At 48.0% G+C, this 21,821-nt stretch overlaps 2 protein-coding genes across 4 annotated transcripts in view; both read right to left on the reverse strand.

Moving 5' to 3' along the window:
• Positions 1–3: 3 nt before the first annotated feature.
• Positions 4–8,259, reverse strand: MCRS1 (microspherule protein 1). Of its 2 annotated transcripts, none has more exons than XM_049883052.1 (14): positions 8,169–8,259; positions 7,527–7,665; positions 7,033–7,171; positions 6,287–6,445; positions 6,045–6,154; positions 4,982–5,090; positions 4,577–4,715; positions 1,941–2,016; positions 1,538–1,566; positions 1,329–1,421; positions 1,070–1,152; positions 844–931; positions 553–680; positions 4–433 (listed from the first exon to the last, which is right to left on the reverse strand). In XM_049883052.1, exons 1-14 carry the CDS (start codon positions 8,176–8,178, stop codon positions 347–349), a joined length of 1,389 nt encoding a protein of 462 aa, XP_049739009.1. In that variant the 5' UTR covers positions 8,179–8,259; the 3' UTR covers positions 4–346. The 2 variants fall into 2 exon arrangements, with proteins under 2 accessions (XP_049739009.1, XP_049739010.1); XM_049883053.1 differs by lacking the exon at positions 8,169–8,259 and adding an exon at positions 7,838–7,928.
• A 2,674-nt stretch (positions 8,260–10,933) lies between these two features.
• FAM186B (family with sequence similarity 186 member B) overlaps positions 10,934–21,821 on the reverse strand; it is a 67,359-nt gene continuing 56,471 nt past the window's right edge. For both annotated transcript variants that reach the window (XR_007517199.1, XR_007517200.1), the window contains exon 9: positions 10,934–11,022. The gene's annotated coding sequence lies outside the window, so the exon portion shown is untranslated. The remainder of the gene's footprint in view (positions 11,023–21,821) is intronic.

A 21,821-nucleotide genomic window follows, 5' to 3' on the forward strand; every position in this document is an offset into this window, starting at 1 on the left:
TTTGGAACTCAGTGCTTTTTATTTACAAAAAACAAAACAAATGAAAAGTCTAAAGCTAGCTGGAGACACAGGAGTGGGGCTGGAAACCTTGGGGGAAGAGAAGAAGGGCAGCCTGCAGAAGAAGGGGGGGTTCTGGCTCTAGGGAAGCTGGGGGGTCCCAGCCTCTGCCTGGCTTCCCAATGGCCAGCCCTACCCTCCCCAAAGGCTCAAATCCATGGGCCAGCAGTTGGGTCTCCTGCTGCCAACTGAGCAGAAGGCTGTTCCGGGAGCAGAGTTCCCAGTTGAAGGAGCTGGAAGGGTGGGGGAGAGCAAGGCCAGTGAGGGCCCAGAAGCCTGCCACCATCCCTCACTGTGGTGTGATCTTGGCAGCCTCAGCCCTGATGAGGGCAATGAGGTCCTGGTTGATGAGGAAGACGAATCGTAGGCTGGCGATCTGCAGGTGTGAGAAGGCTGGCTCAGGACAGAGTGGGGGGCTAGAGGCCAGGCCCATTACTGGCTCCCCACACCCCTAGTCTCATCCTGGCCCTTCCATCTCCCTCCCACCCAGCTCACCTCCACCACAGAGTTGTTGCTGAGGCGCCATTTGGAGCCACACAGCACAGGCCGTCCATCGATGTAGATGGGCCGCCGGCCCTCATTGGCAATGAAGAAATCACCGTTGTTCTTCAGCTTGATGACACCTGTGGAAGCAGAGGGGAAAAGGGGGGTTAGTCAATGGAGGAAGCCAAAAGAGAGCCAGAACCCTCCATGTACCAGCTCTGCATCTGGAGCAGCTTCCTGGGGACAGAGCTGGAAGGAACATCCTCACACTTCTTCCTACTGGGGGCAGGGGTGGAGGGGTACCTTGCTTCCGGGAGATCTTCCAGGCTGGACCCTCCAAAGACAGGTCCACATCAATCTGGTTATCCTTGGTTGCTCTGCCCAGGGTGATCTGGGGAAACAGGGCGGGTGAGGGGTGGGACCTGAGGAATGGGGTCAGGGGTCCACGTAGGCAGGGATGAGTGAGGAAACAGGGACTAGACACAGGAACGGCAGTGAAGGAGAGGACTGCTGGGAGGGCCTGCCTCACCTCCCGAGAGCGCATCAGGTACCGCACCATGCGGCCCCGCAGCACTGCCAACGTCTGGTTGTCGAAATCCGGAGAGCTCATGCCTAGGAGAAGAGCAGGGTTAAGGAAGGGCCCACCCCAAAGGACCCAGGGCAAGGTCTACTAAGGGACAGGAGTCAGGGGCCTGGGAAATGACGGTGTACTCAGCTAGGTGACAACAGGGGCTCAGGATGGGCTGAAGGGTGATGAAGACTGGCCCCTGGTCCCCTGGCCTCCTCACCTGTGATGCTGTCTACTAGCACCTGCCACTTGTGCAGTTCCTGCTCCAACTGCCGAATCTCTCGCTTCTGACGCCGGTCAGCCACCGTCAGCTCTGGGGTGAGGTGGGGTGATAAGGAGACACTCCAAGGTCACCAGTGCCTTGTACTGGTTCCCTGCACTCCGGCAAGTACTTCCATCCCCTCACTGCACCCCCCCACCCCCACTCACCGTGTTCTAGGACCTCATCTCGCATGTCCCTGAGGAGTGAGAAGGCAGTCAGAGGGGGATGAATTAGAATTAGGCTCCACTTCTAGCTCACCTGCCATCACCACTTGGGTCCTACCTGGCTCATCAGGGTATTCCCTAAGCCTCTTTGGCCAAGTAACCTAGACGGCTGTTCCTCCAGCCTCAGACTAGCCTCCTCCCCTGGACCTGGCTAAGACAGAGGAGACTAACAGGGTCCCAACAGGAGGGGAGGGGCTCAATAGGGGACCAAACACCAACAGCTATGGCTAGACTCTGAGGCTGAGTCAGTTGCCAGCAGCGTGGTGGGCTTGGCAGCCCGGGAAGCCTTACCCAGTGGGAGGATATAAGCTCCTCTCCACCCCTGCCGGCAGCCCCAGCCACTCACTTGAGTTTACTGTCATCTATCAGGTCCTCTGCATCAGAGAAGTTCAGTACTTGGTCCCCCTTGGGCAGCGGCTGCACTGAACAAAGGACAGAGGAAGGGTCAGCACCGAATCTCCTACCAACCCCAGGATGCTGAGCAGACAATTGAACTAAGCGGGCACAAGCGACGAAGACCGAGCACATGTAAACAATTTAGTGCTGAAATCAACAAACGTTAACCTGACATCGTATCAGGCTGCACCCCAATTTGGCACAAAGCATTCCTGGGGTCAGCTGAGGGCAGAGGTGATTCTAGAAAAAGAAGGAAATTAAAACTGACCTTTGCATGTGGCTTTTCAATGTGCAACTGGCTCTCATTTCCATACTTTTCAGTTAAGTAAGGAAGACACTATTAGCTCCGTTTTGTAAATGAGACAACAGATATAGAAGGCTTGAACTATTTCACTGTAGTTTGTGACAGAGCCAGAAACCAAGTCCTGCTTTCCTGGTTCCACACCCAAAATGTTCCTTCTACTACATCATATACCCCCACATCTTCCGCCACGCCCGTGAGGGGCTGAGAGGCTTGTGCTGGTCAAGTACCACTCAGGAAAGGAGGCAGCCTCGGGGAGCTGCTCCACCTTAAGCCAGTGTTTGTCATGACTCCTTAATGGATTGTGAAATTAATTTCACTTTTCAAAAGGTGAAATGAAATAGGAGAGTTAATATCAGAGTCCATGACATATGTTCAGGATAAACAGTGTTTCATGAAAGTTTTTCAGGTTTTTTCTGATCAAAATGTAAAGGGTATTGGTGTCAAAAAAAGATCTGAGAACCTGTCTCCAGGCCTGCCGTTCCCAGGACTTCCGCGTCAGCTCTGTAGCAGTGCCACCAACTAGCGCCCATGAAACTCTCCGTTGAGGGATGTGAAAACAGCTGAGGTGTCGTTACTGCCTGCAGGGTGGTGCTGCTGCTGTGTAGGAGCCTCAAACGTACCTTTTCCTCCCCTTCCTCAAGTCAGACTACAAGGGGAGACAGGGTGCTTGGGGGCCAACCCCACCAGCCCCTCATGGTTACCTGAAATTCTACCAATCTAAAATTCAACTGACTTTTAACAGCTAAGCAGTACATCCTCTCCGTTCCTGGAGAACCCTAGCTCTAAACAGCAAAGGAGACATCGAATCCCCATATAAAACTCTGGAAGGGAAAAAATTAAACCTCTAAGTTAAGGCTTTTAACTAAGAAATAAGTTTACACAAAATAACTTTTGGATTAGGAAAGCACTTACAAGATGGTGATAAAGGAGCTAGCTGATTTGTTGGCAATGGCAGCAATACTCAACCTTATCTGGTTTCTCTTCTCTCTGGGAATTCAGTGACACCTGAGCCCTGGGCAAGAACCGGAAGTTTGGATGCTGCAGGACTAAAGAGGGCTGCCCCATGGCACTAAATCTGGGGGTCTTTCAGAAGGAAAAACAGGGCTTCGCTTAGGTAAGCAGCTTTGTAACAATTCCCCTGTAAGAATGTTTCTTGATAACCAGAAGCCACAGGGACAGTTTCATGGTTGCTAGCTAGTGGGAGCTGCTACAGAGCAGACACTAAAGTCCTGTTAGCAAGGCCAAGCGGTAGAGAACAAAAGAGCTAAAATACTATGTAGTGAAAAGTTTTTCAATAAACAGTGAAAAACTATATCGAAGGCAGTGTGCAATAACGTTCAGAACGCAAGAGCTGAGTACGTACTGTGAAAATCTGAGCCTGAATCACAAACCCAACTGAAGAGTGTCTACTTGTCACAAGGAGAGCAAGAGCTTTCTTGGGGAGGAAAGAAAGGAAGCAGAGAGCATGCTCACCCTGAGGAAGGCGAAAGACAGAAGTAGCTGGCCCTGAGGAAGGGGACAGACAGCGGGAGCCGGCCCTGAGGAAGGGGACAGAGGGAGCTGGCTCTGAGGAAGGGGACAGACAGAGGGAGCTGGCCCTGAGGAAGGGGACAGACAGAGGGAGCTGGCCCTGAGGAAGGGGACAGACAGAAGTAGCTGGCCCTGAGGAAGAGGACAGAGGGAGCATGCCCTGAGGAAGGGGACAGGCAGAGAGAGAGCTGGCCCTGAGGAAGCGGACACAGAGGGGGCTGGCCCTGAGGAAGGCGAAAGATAGGGTGTAAAGTCCCAATGGAGACTTCTGGACGGCCTGAAGCAGCCTGACAACACTGCCTGGTGGGAGAAGATATGGGACACGGCTGAGCTTAGAAAAAGTGGCAATTATCCCAGGGTGGGAAACAAAGAGAAGACCGAGCAGAAAGTAGACTTTCACATTTTGCTCATATGTGAATTGTCACTGAGAAAGAATATATTCATGTATTATTTGTGTAACAATAAAATGTGGTAGGAAAAAATACCCAGAAACAGAAGTGGTAGACAGCTCCACTATTTAGGCATTTTGCTCAGGACTCCAGGCAATTTTCGCCCCCCTTACCATGATGCTGAAGGCCTCTCCAGCCTTGTTCGCTCTCTCTAGAAGTAGTTTTTGTTGGAAGTGAGGTCAAGAAGACACAGGGGCCACTGAGGGATTTGTTACAGGACACCTGAGGGCAGCCGTGCCCAGACCACTTCGTAAACATGCATGCACGCACATACATGCTCTGCCAGCTCCAGCGGCCAGTTACCTGTCTGGTCCTCCAGCAAGTAATACTGCTTCATGAGCTGCCAGTGGGCTTGCAGAGCCTTGGCAGTCCGGGCCAGGTAGAAGGCATCAGGGTGTCTGTGCAGCAGGTCCTGGAAGGTCTCCAAGGTGGGCTGGCTGGTCTGGAGGGCAAGAAATACACTTTAAGCTCTGCAGTGTCTGGGTTTCCTTATTCCCACCAACCAACAATACTCACGAGGAGCTAGAAGGGGGACAGATATAGTCCCTCAGGGAACCAGGCTTGGCTCTTCCCCAGAGCCCTGTCCACAAAAGCCCTGCAAATGGATGTGTACCTGAACAGCACACCCCAGTCTACTCAGGCAACGGGGTCATCCCACATGAGTAGTTTCCCAGGTAGTCCTACTCCCCACCTAACCCTCAGCCTTACCGATCCCACTTTGCTCAGCAGTTGCTCTTCAGCCTTGCTAAACAGGGCCTTGCTCTGGATGGCTGCAATGGCTTCTGGGTGCAGCTGCCTCATGGCCTGGCAAGCCAGCCTGGGCAGAGGGAGAGGCAGAGCTTAGGGCAGGGTTGAGGGGAGGATGTCAAGCAATGTGGGCTTCCTTATTTCCCCCGAACCTACAGGCCTTTGAGATCTACCCCCTCAATAGGAAGAGTCCAAGGCTTAGCATAGCACCTGCAGCCTCATTGGTTTGTCAAGTAAATGAACAGGGAACTGAAGCTCCTATGTTCAACCCAGTGAAGGAGATTCAAAGGTACAATCCCTGGAGGCCCAGTCCTGGGGCAGATCTTGAGATCAGTGCTGCTCCCTCCCCAAGACATTCCTCCTTACTTGGCCAAAGCTGCCACCCACCAGCCACTGCCTGCCACCTCCCATTTTCCTGAGCTGAGCCCTGCCCATTTCCTGGTGTACCAGGGCCATGGCTATAGCTTAAGTGGCAGCAGGAGCTGTGGAGGAGGATGAGACGGGTGTTAAGCATCCAACCAAACTCTGAAGACATTAAACTAAATGACTGCGGAGGAGGAAGAGTGTGTATTGTGTGCTCATGCACATAGATTTATTTGGAACCCTGGCTGCCAGAGCTGGAAGGGGCTTTGGTGTTCTTCTCGTCCAATTCCCTCATCTTATGGAGGAAAAAACTGTGGGAAGTCAGCGAGGAAAGGCTGGGAGGAGACCTGCCCAAAGCCGCACTGCACATTGTAGCGGAGCCTGGGCTCCTGGTGCTCATTCTGACATTTTCTCCACGCTATCTCCTCTGCCTGCAGTTGCTCCTGGCTTCTGGCATTATGCCAGGACTAGCAGGGGTGGAAGTGGGAAGGAGCTTCCCTCTGAAGCCTGGCAGGTCTCAGAATCATCTCAGAGAATGCAAAGCCCCAGAAGCCCTGCCTCCTAAGCCCCTCCCTTGGGCCCCGGTACAATTCTCTTTCCTCCAAAGGCTGAATTCTGGTGTCCCCAGTACCTCCCCAGCGCTGGAGTCACCCCTACTCACTTGGAGATGACAGGATCGTAGAGCAGGGCATACCAGCGCTCCTGGACTTCCCGAAGGGTAAAGCGGCAGCTGAACTTTACGCCCAGGTGGACAGATGTCAGGTCATTGGTCTGCAAGGCCCCAGAGGGGTTGTTCCAGCCTTAGAGCTGTGAACCCTTCCCTTGCCATCCACAGGGCATTCCCAGGCTAGTTTGGGGGCTGGGAACTGGAGGCTGGGGAAGGGAGGTGGTGGCAAGCACTACCTGCAACACAGCATTAATGAGCAGGAGGTCATCCGCAGGCTTCCAGCGGCCCAGATCCTTGGTCACCTGAAGTGGCTGTTTGCTCTTTTTCACACGTTTGGTGAGTCCAGGTGCGGGGGCTGGGCTGGGAGGCACAGGAGTGCTGGGGGCCTTGGATACCTGGGCAGAGGATAGGAGCAGAGTGAGTGCAAAGCCAGCACTGGGCGGCTGGGGCTTCCGGCCTAGAGTTTGATGTAGTCTGTGGCAGCCCTAGCCCCAACAATAGGAAGCACAAGGAGGAAGCTCAGCTTGCTTCCTTCTAATACCCCCACAAATGACTTCTACGTAGTACTTGACCATATGGGGTCTTCTCTGCTGATGGCACACCTAATCCCACAGTGGAGGATGGGAGGGGGATACCGGGAAAACACTCTTGCTGCTACGGCGTCTGGGGCCAGAGCAATGCCACCTGGGGGTTATTTTTACACCCAGCAATGCTGGGAACAGACTGCTTGCTCCCAGAATAGATGCACGCTCCATGCCTCCCACACGGAATGTGATACAGGATGCACTGGCAGGGTGGGGGGGTGCAGCAAGAAAGTGGGAGTAGGGAGAAATGGGCTCCCAGTTAGAGGCATCAGAGGCTGGAGCTGGGGTGGCTTGGTCCTCTCACAAGCCTCCCTGTAGACCTCCTGCCAGCTGGCAAATGTTCTGGGGAAACATGAAATCTGGGATTGCCCCCCACCCCTGCACCCCCAAGCCCTCACCTTCTTCTTCTCACTAGAAGAGGGTTCGCTCCCTGAACAGCGGCCGGGTTCCACCCCACTGGCCCCCTTTGCCCGAGTAGAGGACTTGGCCAGGCTGCTCTCCACTAGCTCATCATCAAACTTCTTCCTCTTGATGAACCTGGGGAGGATCCTGCCCAGTGAGCATTCCTTAACCATTCCCAGTACCCACTCACACACACACACACCCCTTTATCCCAGAGCCAGGCTCAATGGGGCACAGAACTGTCTACTCCACCTCTGAGATCCTAGGGTACTGCACCACAAAGATTTCACATCAAGGCCTAAGATCTACCCCCTCACCCTTAGTCCCACAGGGAGGGATTTGTAGGGACAAGAAAACCCCAAGACTCTGCCAATGCTTAGGTCCCAGAGGGGCTCAGTTAGCTATTCCCTACAGGAGAGAAGGCAAGCAGCACCTAAAGCCACAGATCTTCTTCTCCTTCCCAGTCCCCGGCCCTCTTAACCTTTACTACCTGGAGGAGCTTCTCCGTTTAGGAATGGTGCCCAAGGCCTGGGAGGAGGCCCGCTTCTGCCCTGCCAGCGACTCTTCATCCTCTGAGCGGCTGGCAGTGCCTGATGCCATCAGGGATGAATCTAGCAGCCCCTGGGAATCTAGAACAAGAGAAGTGGTGAACTCAGGCCTAAGTACCTAGCAGGCTATAAGCCCCTGCATATGGGACCCCTCCTCAGTCCCTTTTGCCTGCCAGCCTCCCACTGCCTCCTTGACACTTGAAGTTTTAAGGTGGGAGTTCCTCAGCCATCCAGATCCCATCTGGGCTCAGACCTGGCCCAGACCTTCCATGCTGGGCAGTTCTCCCGGTGCCAGTGTCATGTCGTGCAGCACATGGTGCTCAGGTCAGACTGGTGATGCCGACACACCGGGCTCTGGGCATAACTGCTCCCTCTGCCATCAAAATGCAGCCATGCCAGACAGCGGCAGCTCAACAGCGAGTCAGTCAACTGTGGCCTCTGCCGAGAGGTACGTGGGTGGTGCTGGCCCAGGGGGAGGTGGCAATGCCCAGCCAGGACCGAAAGACACACATGCCAGGCACAGGGCGGAATCAGCAGATGTTTTGCGCCCAAGCGTTTGGGGAGCTGGCCCGGCCTCATACTACCTTTGTCCATTCTCTTACAGTCCCAAAGCCACTGGTTCCAAACCACAGGGCCAGGAGGAAGGGTCCCACAGGCTCATCCAAGGATTCTGACCAGGTAAGCGTAGAGGCTGAGAGGAAAGTCTGCAAAGGAGAAATGTGGCTCTCTGAGCTCAAGTTTCCAGCCTAACCACCTTACACTGGCACACGCTCCCCAAACCAAAAACCAAATCCACTGCTCTCAAGTCAATTCCGAGTCATAGAGACCCTACAGGACAGAGTAGAACTACCCCCATAGGGTTTCCAAGGCTGTAATCTTTTTTTTTTTTTAATTGTATTTTAGATGAAGGTTTACAGAGCAAATTAGTTTCTCATTAAACAACATACATATTGTTTTGTGACACTGGTTGCCAACCCCACATGTCAACACTCTCCCCTTCTTGACCTTGGGTTCCCCGTTACCAGCTTTACTGTCCCCTCCTGCCTTCTTGTCCTTGCCCCTTGGATGGTGTGCCCATTTAGTCTCATTTTGTTTCACGGGCCTGTCTAATCTTTGGCTGAACGGTAAACCTCAGGAGTGACTTCATTACTTAGCTATAACGGAGTCTGGGGGCCATACTCTCGGGGTTCCTCCAGTCTGTCAGATCAGTAAATCTGGCCTGTGTGTGTGTGTGTGTTAAAATTTTGTTCTACATTTTTCCCCAGCTCTGTCTGGGACTCTTATTGTGCCCTGTCAGAGTGGTCGGCAGTGGTAGCCAGGCACCATCTAGCTTTGCTAGACTCAGTCTGGTGGAAGCTGTGGTAGTTGTGATCCGTTAGTTCTTTAGACTAATCTTTCCTTTGTGTCCTTGGTTTTCTTCATTCTCCCTTGCCCCAGACAGGGTGAGACCAGTGGAGTATTTTAGATAGCTGCTCACAGGCTTTTAAGGCCCCAGACACTGCTCACCAAAGTAGAATGTAGGATATTTTCTTTATAAACTATGTTATGTCAATTGAGCTAGATGTTGCTGGAGATCATGGTCCCCAACCCTCAGCCCAGTAATTCGGTCCCTCAGGGAGTTTGGATGTGTCTATGGTGCTTCTGTGACCTCCACCAAGGCTATAATCTTTAGGAAGCAAAATGTTACATGTTTCTCCTGAAGAGCCCCTGGTGGATTCAAACTGCTGACCTTTCCTTAGCAGCTGGAGCTCTTAACCACTACTCCACCAGGGTTTCCATAGGCTCCCCAGGGTCCCATAAACTAGGGAAGACACTGGGAGAGGAAAGGGGCACAGGCCCTATTATGTCAATACAACCCGTACAAACTAGTAACGAACGCCACTGGCATTTTTGAGAACATGACAAAAGCTATGGACTCCAGAAAAATGTACAAACACACACTATTTTAGGGGGCTCACCGACCCTCTAATGTTATGCATGGCCCCTAAGTTAAGGGCCTTGACTATAAATTAGCAATAAAGGATTCTTGGCTCACTTTTTCTTTTCCTTAGCTGCTCGCTCAGCTCAACAGCACCACTTTTCCCCTCCAGACCAAAGTAGGGAGAAGGAAACAAACCGGTTACTACCCCTCCTGAGAATCTGCATTTTCACCCCTGATATACTGATCAGAATCTGCATTTTAACAAGATCCCCCCAGGTGATTCTTCCAAAGACCAAACCAAACCCAGTGCCGTGGAGCCGATTCCGACTCATAGCGATGGCTATGAGGTGATTCTTCCGTATAACAAAATTTGAGAACCACTGTTCTACTCGGCGGTTCTCGGAATTGGTCCCTAACAGCATCATTAGCATTGCCTAGGAACTTGCTAGAAATGCAAATTCTCAGCAGGGGTTTAACTGGAACAAACTGGTTGAAGCCCTGGAAGGAAAAGCAGATTGTACTCCAACCAGTCCAGATCGACTTCCCCGCACCACCCCCCCCAATTGTAGCTCTGGCTAAAGATTTAGTGGGTGGGACAACAACAAAAAAAAAACGCCGTTTTGGAACTGCGTGAATACCACCCGCCCCGGGGGCCCTCATTTCTAGCCCCCGGAGAGCTCAGTTACAAGGCGGGGAGGTGGGAGGCGGGCGGAGGGGCGGCTCCATTTGCGGGTCCGCCCCGTCTAACCAGTCCGGTTCTTAGCTTAGCCTCTGGTCCTGCTCCCAGGTGCGCTGGTCGCGCCGCTTGAAAGGATTTCGCTAGGAATCTCGACACCTGGGGAGAGGGCAATGGGACCTATTCTTGCTGGTAGACTGAGGCTAGGTGTGCACCCATTTCTCTTCCTCGGCCCTCCGCCCCTCGTTCTCCTCCGAGACCACACCCATGGAGGGGAGATGTCAGTACAGGTCTGTTTCAGGGGCTCAGAGTAGGAGTGGTGATGAAGTCAGCTCTACAACTCAGAAGAAGCGCACCGAGTGAACCCTGCTGCCCTCCTCGCAGCCATGGTTTAAACGCCATCGGTTGGGGGTGAGGTGGCAAATTCCAGGTCAATTCTCATCCCACCTTCTACATGTCACACTTGCGCATGCGTACCACCTCAGGCCAGCTTCAAGCCCACTCCGGCCCACGCATGCGCAGGTTTTCGGGGCGCTACCGGGGCGGGGCCCCAAGCCTTTTGGGGGGTCGTCCCCGGAGGCACTCTGAGAAACTTCTTTTCACCCCCTAACTCCGCTCCAAACCCTCAGAGGTGGACCACGAAGTCTTACCATTCCTAGGCTGCCAGCTCCAACAATTTCTCCGCGGCGACAGCAGCAGCCGCAGGGCCAAAGCCGGCTTCCGTGAGGTACATCTACTTCCGGGTCTATGAACTAGGGGCTGTACAATCTCTTCCGGTTAGTGCCGCGTGAAGGAGGCGTAGCCATGGTAGTGAGGAGGGTGTCACCTTTTTGCTAATAGCCTAAAGTGAAAAAAAAAAAAAGTAAAGGCTTCCCGAAATGGGACATCATGTAGGGAAATGTCAAGGGTCATAGGCTCCAGAGAGGAAACCCGGCTTCGGAGAAAGGGAAAGGCGAGACTGGGAGCGGAGTGGGCTCACGGACGAGGCGGCGCGGCTGAGCGACGGAAGGGCGGGGCGAGCCGAGGAGATGCTGGGTGGTGGGGCGCCGCTGAGGGCGGGGCGGAGGCGCCTACTCAGTTTTTGATGCCGAATTACTCGCGGTATAGGAGTCCGTGTGAGTTCCGCAGGACAAGTTATGTAGTTTTAAAATTCTACCAACGGTTTTTGAGAAACCACTCTGTGTCAGGTCCTGTGCTAGGCACAAGACAGATGATGTTGAGCTTGCTGTAGCTGGGAAGATGCCACATACCGAAGGGGCAGGGAGGTTGCTGCTTAAGGAGCAGGTGGAGGGTTGCATTCCTAGAAGTAGAGAACCTGGGAGATGGAAGGGGCCGGAGTCCAGCGGCTCCCATCGGCCCGACCTGGACTGCTGATGGGGGGTGGGGGGAGGCTGTTTTGGGCTCCGGGAGGTAAGAGGGAGAACCTATGGAAGCACCTTTAGAGGAGAGTGCTCCGGAGGATACCTTGGGATGAGAGAACGAGCCTGTTAGAAAGGTTGGGAGACTGGGGCTGTGAGGCTGCCCTGGGAAACCATAGGAACAGTTCTGTCAAGGAGGGGTTTTATGTTGCCCTGGAGGTGCGCAAGAACGTATCAGCTCCAGAGAAACAGATTTCAGCTCAGAATAAGAAAGTTCCAATGCTAAAGCTGTCCAGCAGCTAGGGCGGGTCCTTTCAATGGAGATATCAAGCACACATCACCTGGATGTTGCCAGGGGATTCAGGTGTTAGACAGGAGACTGGCCCTTCTGGCCCTGACAGTGTATGATAGCCCTCTGCTTAAGAGTCCCCACCTCGTTTATTGTCCTGTGATCGTGCTTACGATATATGTACTTAATTTTCCATGAAAGATTGTAAGCTTTCTGAGACAGTGTGTGGTGGACTGAATGGGCTATACTAGATCAAGGAGGCTGTGAAGGAGGCCTTCTCTGAGGAGGTGACAGTTGGCTGGGATTTGACAGTTGATAAGGAACCTGTCATGAAAAAAAAATAGGGTAAGATGACCCGGGCAGAAGTGACAGCATGGCTCGGAGGTGGGAAAGAGTTCAGTGAGCTGAAGAACAGAAAAAAGCCCAGTGTTGCTGGAGCAGGGTGAGCAAGGAAAAAAAGGAAGGAGATGAAAACAGAGAGGTCATTAAGGGCAGATCACATCAGCCCTTGTTCATGATATGGATTTTAAGTCTTTATTCATAGTTACTGGAAAGCTCTTAAAGGATTCCAATCCAGGGCTTGATATGATTAACTTTTAAAATAATCCCTCTGGCTGCTTGTGGAGAATGGATTGTAGGGGGCCACAGAGGAAGCAGGGAGATCAGATAAGGTGCTGTTGCAGCAATCTAGGCCAGAGGTAATGGCAGTTTAGCTGGGTTGTGGTGGCAGTAAAAATGGACAGAAACTGACTTTGAGATAAATTTTGAAAATAGAATCACCAGGACTTGCTGATGGATTGGATGTGGGATATAAGGAGAAGGGCAGAATCAAGGATAAGACCTAGATTTTTGGCCTGAGGAACTGGGTGGATGGTGGGGCCCCTTTCATAATTGATGCAGAATCTCACAAGCTACCTCACAAACTCCTCCATGATCCCAGTCCAAGTCCCCATTGTCCATCATCTCTCACCCGGACTACTGCAAGAACTTCCTAACTGCCCTCGCTGCTGTCATCCTTAAATTCCTTCTCCAAAGTCCTCATAGCAGCCATGGTACTCCTATTAAAGTGGAAGTTGGCTCATGTCATGCCTTCATTCAAAATCTTCCAGTGGTTACCCATCTTCCTCACAATAAAACCTCACAATCTAGCCCCCATTACCGCTCTGACTTCATCCTTTGCTCCTCTTACTTGCCTACACCACCACCCTTTTTATAATTTCAGCCCTATCCACTACACTCCCTGACCCCTGCTTTGTTTTTCCCCTGGCACTTACATTGTCTAATGTATCATTTATTTATTTTTATGTTTAATATATGTTCTCTACCAGTAGAAGTAAGCTCTATGAGGACGGGAATTTTTGTCCTGTTTACTGCGCTAGTAGGCACTTAATAAATATTTGTTAAATTAATTTACTGAAGGAGAAGTCAGTGGGAGGAGCAGGTTTGTATTGAGCCAGAAGTGAAGAGTTCTGTTCAGACATGTTAAGTTTGAAATGGCTTTGAGGTATCCAGGTGAAAATGTTAAATAAAGAGGTGTACTCACAAGTCGGGATGTCAGGGAAAAGGCCTGGACTGGAGATACACTGTTGCTGTTGGTAGCTGCTGTTGAATCAGCCCCCAACTCATTACAACCCCAGGCACAAAGGAACTAAATGCTGCCTAGGCCTGGGCCGTTCCCATGATCTTTTGCAGATCAGACTGTTGTGATCCGTAGGGTTATCATTGACTGATTTTTAGAAGTAGATTGCCTGGCCTTTCTTCCTAGTCTGTCTTAGTCTGGAACCTCTGCTGAACCTGTTCAGCAACATAGCAATACTCAAGCCTCCACTGACTGACAGGTGGTGGCTGCACGTGAGGTCCATTGGGAGGACATGCCTCAAGGAGATATTTATTAGGAAATAATTTTGAAGATCTAGATGCCATTGCCTAGGGAGAGAGTGTAGATAGAGAATGAAAAAGGCATAAGACATGCCTGGGGCACTCCAATATTTAAGTAGAGGAGTAGCCAGCAAAGGAACAAAAAGAAAAGTGTGGATAAAAAAGAAAAGCTAGAAATGGCACCAATCATTCAGCCTCTAAGTAACCATCCCTGGTTCCAGGGTAGGAGTCTTTCACAGTTCCGGAAGTCTTTTTCCCCCACCCCCATAGGAACAGATGTGGCTTACAGTGGAGGCCATATTGATGATTTCTCTTGGATATTTGCTCAGCTGCTCAGGGCCCCAGGCTCCTGGAGGATTAGAATACAGTGGTTAAGAACACAGGCTCTGGAGTCAAACTGCCTAGTTTTAAACCTCAGCTTTATCACCTACATAGTGTTCAGTGGTGGAATTCTCACCTTCCATGCAGGAAACCCAGGTTCTATTCCTGGCCAAGGCATCTTATGTGCAGTTGTAGGAATGTACCAGTTGTGCATGAGCTACATTTCTATGCCTCACTTTTGTCATCTGTGGGGAAATAATAGCACCCCCTCCACAGAAAGGTTCTGAGAAGTAAGTCACTTCTTAAACAAGTAGGTGGTATGTAGCAAGTGTTCAAAAATGTTAGTTTTTGTTACTGTTATTAGGATTTGTGTCTCAGTATCTCCTGCCAGGTGGTCTGAATCTAGGACCCAGGTTTTGAATCCTTGACCCAGGTTTGACAGCCCTTCCACACTCCTGTGCCCTAGAGCAAGCTCCAGAGTTTCCCTCTCACCTAAGGCTGTTACCTCTGGAGACCCAGTCAGAGGATACTACTTTTGCCTCAACTGTTTTATTATCTTAGCAACTCTAGTTTAATAACCAGTACAAAATAACCAGTTGCTGACCAGTACAAAAATTACCTTTGGATTCACAATGCATTTTAAGTCAGTCTATAATACTTGATATTGGCACACTTTTTTCCTCTAAAGGAAAAGAAACTATTTGCAAAGGAAGATTCTCATACACAGACTGAAACCCTGCAGAATATCAACCCCCAGGTTAGAGAGTCACAGATGAAACTTTAAGAAATATACTTCTTTAATATGACATAATTTACACTCTCAATCCAAAGCCAGAATCATGCTTCACGAGGAAACAGATTATCCCCATGAAAGCTATGGCCTCCGTTGTAAACCACATCTACTCAAGGATGGCCCAGAATTATTATTTAGCATTGCTTTGTAGGTGCTGGCCTGCATGGTCACAGAATAAAAAGCAATGAGATACAAAAACTAGATGATAAGAAGTTATTTATAATACGATAGCCTACCTGGAAAATCGAAATGCATTGAAACACTAATACAAACGGTAAGGTAGTTTTAACAAAGTGTGTATAAATTAATATATAAAACTAATCAGAGTGATGTAAGCAAAATTGCAGAGTAGGCAGCTCCAAGCTTCAGTCCTTCAGACAAGCACTGAAAAAAAAACCCAGCAACTGTCAGATTCAGTTTTGTCAAAACTCTCGAACAAAGAGTGGAAGGTTTGCAGCAACCAAGCAAATGCTGAATCAAGAAAAAGGCAACTTCCAAAATGGTAGGAAGAAAGATCTGGAAATAGTAGTGGTGGTTACACAACATTGTGAATGTAGTTAACACCACTGGATTGTACACTTAACAGTGGTTAAAATGGTAATTTTTATCACATTAAAAAAATTTTTATTGGTCGGAAATAAGCTGTTCAATTAAAAATTGTAGGCCTTCAAGAGCACTGCTCAACCACCTAATTTCACTGACCCAGTGTGAATGTGTGGATGTCTGGTGCCTCCCAGGCCCTAGGCTGCTGGGACCCAACTTGGGTTTCCTGTAGCTCAGGACTTTTACCTTAGTCCAAGGGTCAGAAAAAGCAGCAGATATTCAAGAAGGTTAATAATTTGATAACCTCCAATTAATATTCTTGATACACTTGTTCAAATTTATTTGCTGAGTGCAGGGAATGAAAAAAATTCTCTATTAATAAAAAAATGTACACCTCCTCTAAAAAAAGTAGGAAATCGTTGTGGCATTTTTACTTGCCCTTTTCCCACTTCCTCTCCAGCTCACTTTCTCCACCAGTTCTCTGTCAGTGGAAGCTTTCCTGTTGCTGTGATGCTGGAAGCTATGCCGCCAGTATTTCAAATACCGGCAGGGTCACTGTCTTAGTTATCTAGTGCTGCTATAACAGAAATACCACAAATGGATGGCTTTAACAAAGAAAAATTTATTTTTTCATAGTCTAGCTGGCTAGAAGTCCAAATCAGGGCATCAGCTCCAGGGGAAGGGTTTCTCTCTCTGTCAGCTCTGGGGGAAGGTCCTTCCCATCAATCCTCTCCAGGACTAGGAGCTTCTCCGCACAGGAACCCCAAGTTCGAAGGATGCACCCTGCTCACAGTGCTGCTTTCTTGGTGGTTTGAGGTCCCCTGTCTCTCTACTCATCTCTTTTATATCCCAAAAGAAACCGGCTCAAGACACCATCCAGTGGTAGATTGAGTCCTGCCTCATTAACACAACTGCCACCCATCCCCCCTCATTAACATAACAGAAGCAGGATTTACAACACATAGGAAAATCATATCAGATGATAAAATGGTGGGCAATCACACCATACTGGAAATCGTGGCCTAGCCAAATTGATACACACATTTTGGGGGACACAGTCCAACCCATGACAGTCACCCAATGTGGACAGATTTTAGGGGAGCTTCCAAACTAAGACAAGGAAGAAGGACCTGGCTGTCTACTTCTGAAAAGACTGGCCAGTGAAAACCTTATGAATACCGGTGGAACAGTGTCTGATATAGTGCCAGAAGATGAGCCCCTCAAGTTGGAAGGCACTTAAAATATGACTGGGGAAGAGCTGCTTCCTCGAGGTAGAGTTGACCTTAATGACATGGATAGAGTAAAGGTTTTGGGACCTTCATGTGCTGATGTGGCACAACTCAAAATGAGAAGAAATGACTACAAACATCCATTAATAATCAGAACTTGGAACGTACAAAGTATGAATCTAGGAAAATTGGAAATCATCAAAAATGAAATGGTATGCATGAAGATTGATATCCTAGGCATCAGTGAGCTGAAATGGTTTAGCCATTTTGAATTGGACAATGGTATGATCCTCTTTGCCAGGAGTGACAAATTGAAGAATGGTGTCACATTCATTATCAAAAGGAACATCTCAAGATCTATCCTGAAGTACGGGGCCCTAGTGGCTTAATGGTTAAGAGCTCGGCAGCTAACCAAAAGGTTGGCAGTTCGAATCCACCACCGCTCCTTGGCAACTCTATGGGGCAGTTCTGCTCTGTCCTCTAAGATGGCTATGAGTTGGAATTGACGGCGATAAGTTTGATTTTGGTTTTATCCTGAAGTACAATGCTGTCAGTGATAGGATACTATACATACGCCTACAAGGAAGACCAGTTAGTACAACAATTATTCAAATTTATGTACCAACTACTAAGGCCAAAGATGAAGAAATTGAAGATTTTTACCAACTTCTGCAGTCTGAAATTGATCAAACATGAAATCAGGATCATTGATAATTACTGGTGATTGGAATGTGAAAATTGGAAACAAAGAAGGATCAGTGATTTGAAAATATGGCCTTGGTGATAGAAACGGTGCCAGAGATCGCATGATAGAATTTTACAAGACCAACGACTTCTTCATTGCAAACTCCTTTTGTCAACAGCATGAACGCCTACTATATACGTGGACCTCGCCAGATGGTATACACAGGAATCAAATTCATTACATCTGTGGAAGGAGACGTTGGAGAAGCTCAGTATCATCAGTCAGAACAAGGCCAGGGGCTGACTATGGAACAGACCATTAATTGCTCATATGCAAGTTCAAGTTGAAGCTGAAGAAAATTAGAGCAAGCCCATAAGAACCAAAATACAATCTTGAGTATATCTCACCTGAATTTAGAGACCGTCTCAAGAACAGATTTGATACATAGAACACTAATGTCCGAAGACCAGATGAGTTATGGAATGACATCAAGGACGTCATACATGAAGAAAGCAAAAGGTTACTAAAAAGACAGGAAAGAAAGAAAAGACCAAAATGGATGTCAGATGAGGCTCTGAAACTTGCTCTTAAATGTAGAGTAGCTAAAGTGAACAAAGAAAATGATGAAGTAAAAGAGCTGAACGGAAAATTTCAAAGGGCAGCTAGAGAAGACAAAGTAAAGTATTATAATGAAATGTGCAAAGGCCTGGAGTTAGAAAACCAAAGGAGAAGAACACACTTGGCATTTCTCAAGCTGAAAGAACTGAAGAAAAGATTCAAGCCTTGAGCTGCAATATTGAAGGATTATATGGGGAAAATATTGAACAACACAGGAAGCATCAAACGAAGATGGAAGGAATACACAGAGTCACTGTACCAAAAAGATTTGGTTGACGTTCAGCCATTTCAGGAAGTAGCATATGATCAAGAACTTTTGGTACTGAAGGAAGAAGTCCAAGCTATACTGAAGGCATTGGTGAAAAACAAGGCTCCAGGAATTGACGGAATGCCAAATGAGATGTTTCAACACACTGATGAAGCGCTGGAGATGCTTACTCGTCTATGCCAAGAAATTTGGATGACAGCTACCTGGCCAACCGAGTGGAAGAGATCCATATTTGTGCCCATTTCAAAGAAAGGTGATCCAACAGAATGCAGAAATTATCAAACAAAAATATCGGTAATATCACACACAAATAAAATTTTGCTAAAGATCATTCAAAAGCAGTTGCAGCAGTACATGGACAGGGAACTGCCAGAAATTCAAGCTGGATTCAGAAGAGGACATAGAATGAGGGATATCATTGCTGATGTCAGATGGACCTTGGCTGAAAGCAGAGAATATTGGAAAGATGTTTACCCGTGACTTATTGACTATGCAAAGGCATTCGACTGTGTGGCTCCTAGTAAATTATGGATAACATTATGAAGAATGGGAATTCCAGAACACTTAGTTGTGCTCATGAAGAACCTGTACATAGACCAAGAGGCAGTCATTGAACAGAACAAGGGGATGTTGTGTGGTTTAAAGTCAGGAAAGGTGTTCATCAGCCATACTTATTCTACCTGTATGCTGAGCAAATAATTTGAGAAGCTGGACTATATGAAGTAGAATGGGGCATCAGGATTGGAGGAAGACTCATTAACAACCTGCAATATGCAGATGACACAACCTTGCTTGCTGAAAGTGAAGAGGACTTGAAGCATTTACTGATGAAGATCAAAGACTATAGCCTCCAATATGAATTGTACCTCAACAAAAATAAAACAAAAATTCTCACAACTGGACCAATAAGCAACATCCTGATAGATGGAGAAAAGATTGAAGTCATCAAGGATTTCATTTTACTTGGATCCACAATCAATGCCCATGGAAGCAGCAATCAAGAAATCAAAGAGATTGCATTGGGCAAATCTGCTGCAAAAGACCTTTTTAAAGTGTTAAAAAGCAAAGATGTCACTTTGAGGACTAAGGTATGCCTGACAAGCCATGGTATTTTTGATTGCCTCATATACATGGGAAAGCTGGACAAGGAATAAGGAAGACCGAAGAAGAATTGATGCCTTTGAATTATGGTTGTTGTTGTGTTCTTGTTAGGTGCCGTGGAGTCGGTTCTGACTCATAGCCACCCTATGCACAACAGAACGAAACATTGCCCTGTCCTGAGCCATCCTTACAATCGTTGTTATACTTGAGCTCATTGTTGCAGCCACTGTGTCAATCCACCTTGTCGAGGGTCCTCTTTTCCACTGACCCTGTACTCCGCCAAGCATGATGTCCTTCTCCAGGGACTGATCCCTCCTGACAACATGTCCAAAGTATGTAGGTCGCAGTCTCACAATCCTTGCTTCTAAGGAGCATTCTGGTTGTACTTCTTCCAAGACAGATTTGTTCATTCTTTTGGCAGTCCATGGTATATTCAATATTCTTTGCTAACACCACAATTCAAAGGCATCAGTTCTTCGGTCTTCCTTATTCACTGTCCAGCTTTCACATGCATATGATGTGATTGAGAATACCATGGCTTGGGTTAGGTGCACCTTAGTCTTCAAGGTGACATCTTTGCTCTTCAACACTTTGAAGAGGTCCTTTGCAGCACATTTACCCAATGCAATGCGTCTTTTGATTTCTTGACTGCTGCTTCCATGGCTGTTGATTATTGATCCAAGTAAAATGAAATCTTTGACAACTTCCATCTTCTCTCTGTTTATCATGATGTTGCTCATTGGTCCAGTTGTGAGGATTTTTTTCTTTATGTTGAGGTGCAGTCCATACTGAAGGCTGTGGTCTTTGATCTTCATTAGTAAGTGCTTCAAGTCCTCTTCACTTTCAGCAAGCAAGGTTGTGCCATCTGCATAATGCAGTTTGTTAATGAGTCTTCCTCCAATCCTGATGCCCCATTCTTCTTCATATAGTCCAGCTTCTCGGGTTATCTGCTCAGCATACAGATTGAATAGGTATGGTGAAAGGATACAACCCTGACGCACACCTTTCCTGACTTTAAACCAATCAGTATCCCCTTGTTCTGTCCAAACAACTGCCTCTTGATCTATGTAAAGGTTCCTCATGAGCACAATTAAGTGTTCCGGAATTCCCAATCTTCACAAGATTATCCACAATTTGTTATGATCCACACAGTCGAATGCCTTTGCATAGTCAGTAAAATACAGGTAAACATCCTTCTGGTATTCTCTGCTTTCAGCCGGGATCCATCTGACATCAGCAATGATATCCCCGGTTCCACATCCTCTTCTGAAACTGGCCTGAATTTCTGGCAGTTCCCTGTCGATGTACTGCTGCAGCCGTTTTTGAATGACCTTCAGCAAAATTTTGCTTGCGTGTGATATTGATATTGTTCAATAATTTCCACATTCAGTTGGATCACCTTTCTTGGGAATAGGCATAAACATGGATCTCTTCCAGTCAGTTGGCCAGGAAACTGTCTTCCATATTTCTTGGCATAGACGAGTGAGCACCTCCAGTGCTATATCTGTTTGTTGAAACATCTCAATTGATACTCCATCAATTCCTGGAGCCTTGTTTTTTGCCAACGCCTGCAGAGCAGCTTGGACTTATTCCTTTAGTACCATCAGTTCCTGATCATATGCTACCTCTTGGAATGTTTGAATATCGACTAATTCTTTTTGGTATAATGACTGTGTGTATTCCTTTCATCTTCTTTTGATGCTTCCTGCGTCGTTTAATATTTTCCCCATAGAATCCTTCACTATTGTAACTCGAGGTTTGAATTTTTTCTTCAGTTCTTTCAGCTTGAGAAACGCTGAGCGTGTTCTTCCCTTTTGGTTTTCCATCTCCAGCTCTTTGCACATGTCATTATAATACTTCACTTTGTCTTCTCGGGCTGCCCTTTGAAGTCTTTGTTCAGTTCTTTTACTTCATCAATTCTTCCTTTTGCTTTAGCTGTTTGATGTTCGAGAGCAAGTTTCAGAGTCTCCTCTGACATCCATCTTGGTCTTTTCTTTCTTTCCTGTCTTTTCAGTGACCTCTTGCTTTTCTTCATGGATGATGTCCTTGATGTCATTCCACAACTCATCTGGTCTTCGTTCACCAGTGTTTAATGCGTCAAATCTATCCTTGATATGGTCTATAAATTCAGGTGGGATATACTCAAGGTCATATTTTGGCTCTTGTGAACTTGCTCCAATTTTCTTCAGTTTCAGCCTGAACTTGTATATGAGCAATTGATGGTCTCTTCCACAGTCGGCCCCTGGCTTTGTTCTGACTGATGATATTGAGCTTTTCCATCGTCTCTTTCCACAGATGTAGCCGATTGGATTTCTGTGTGTTCCATCTGGTGAGGTCCATGTGTATAGTCGCCGTTATGTTGGTGAAAGAAGGTATTTGCAATGAAGAAGTCGTTGGTCTTGCAAAATTCTATCATTCGATCACCGGCATTGTTTCTACCACCAAGGCCATATTTTCCAACTACTGATCCTTCTTCTTTGTTTCCAACTTTCGCATTCCAATCACCAGTAATTATCAATGCATCTTGATTGCATGTTTGATCAACTTCAGGCTGCAG

The sequence above is a fragment of the Elephas maximus genome, chromosome 4, assembly GCF_024166365.1.
Source record: "Elephas maximus indicus isolate mEleMax1 chromosome 4, mEleMax1 primary haplotype, whole genome shotgun sequence".
Taxonomy (NCBI): Eukaryota; Metazoa; Chordata; class Mammalia; order Proboscidea; family Elephantidae; genus Elephas; species Elephas maximus.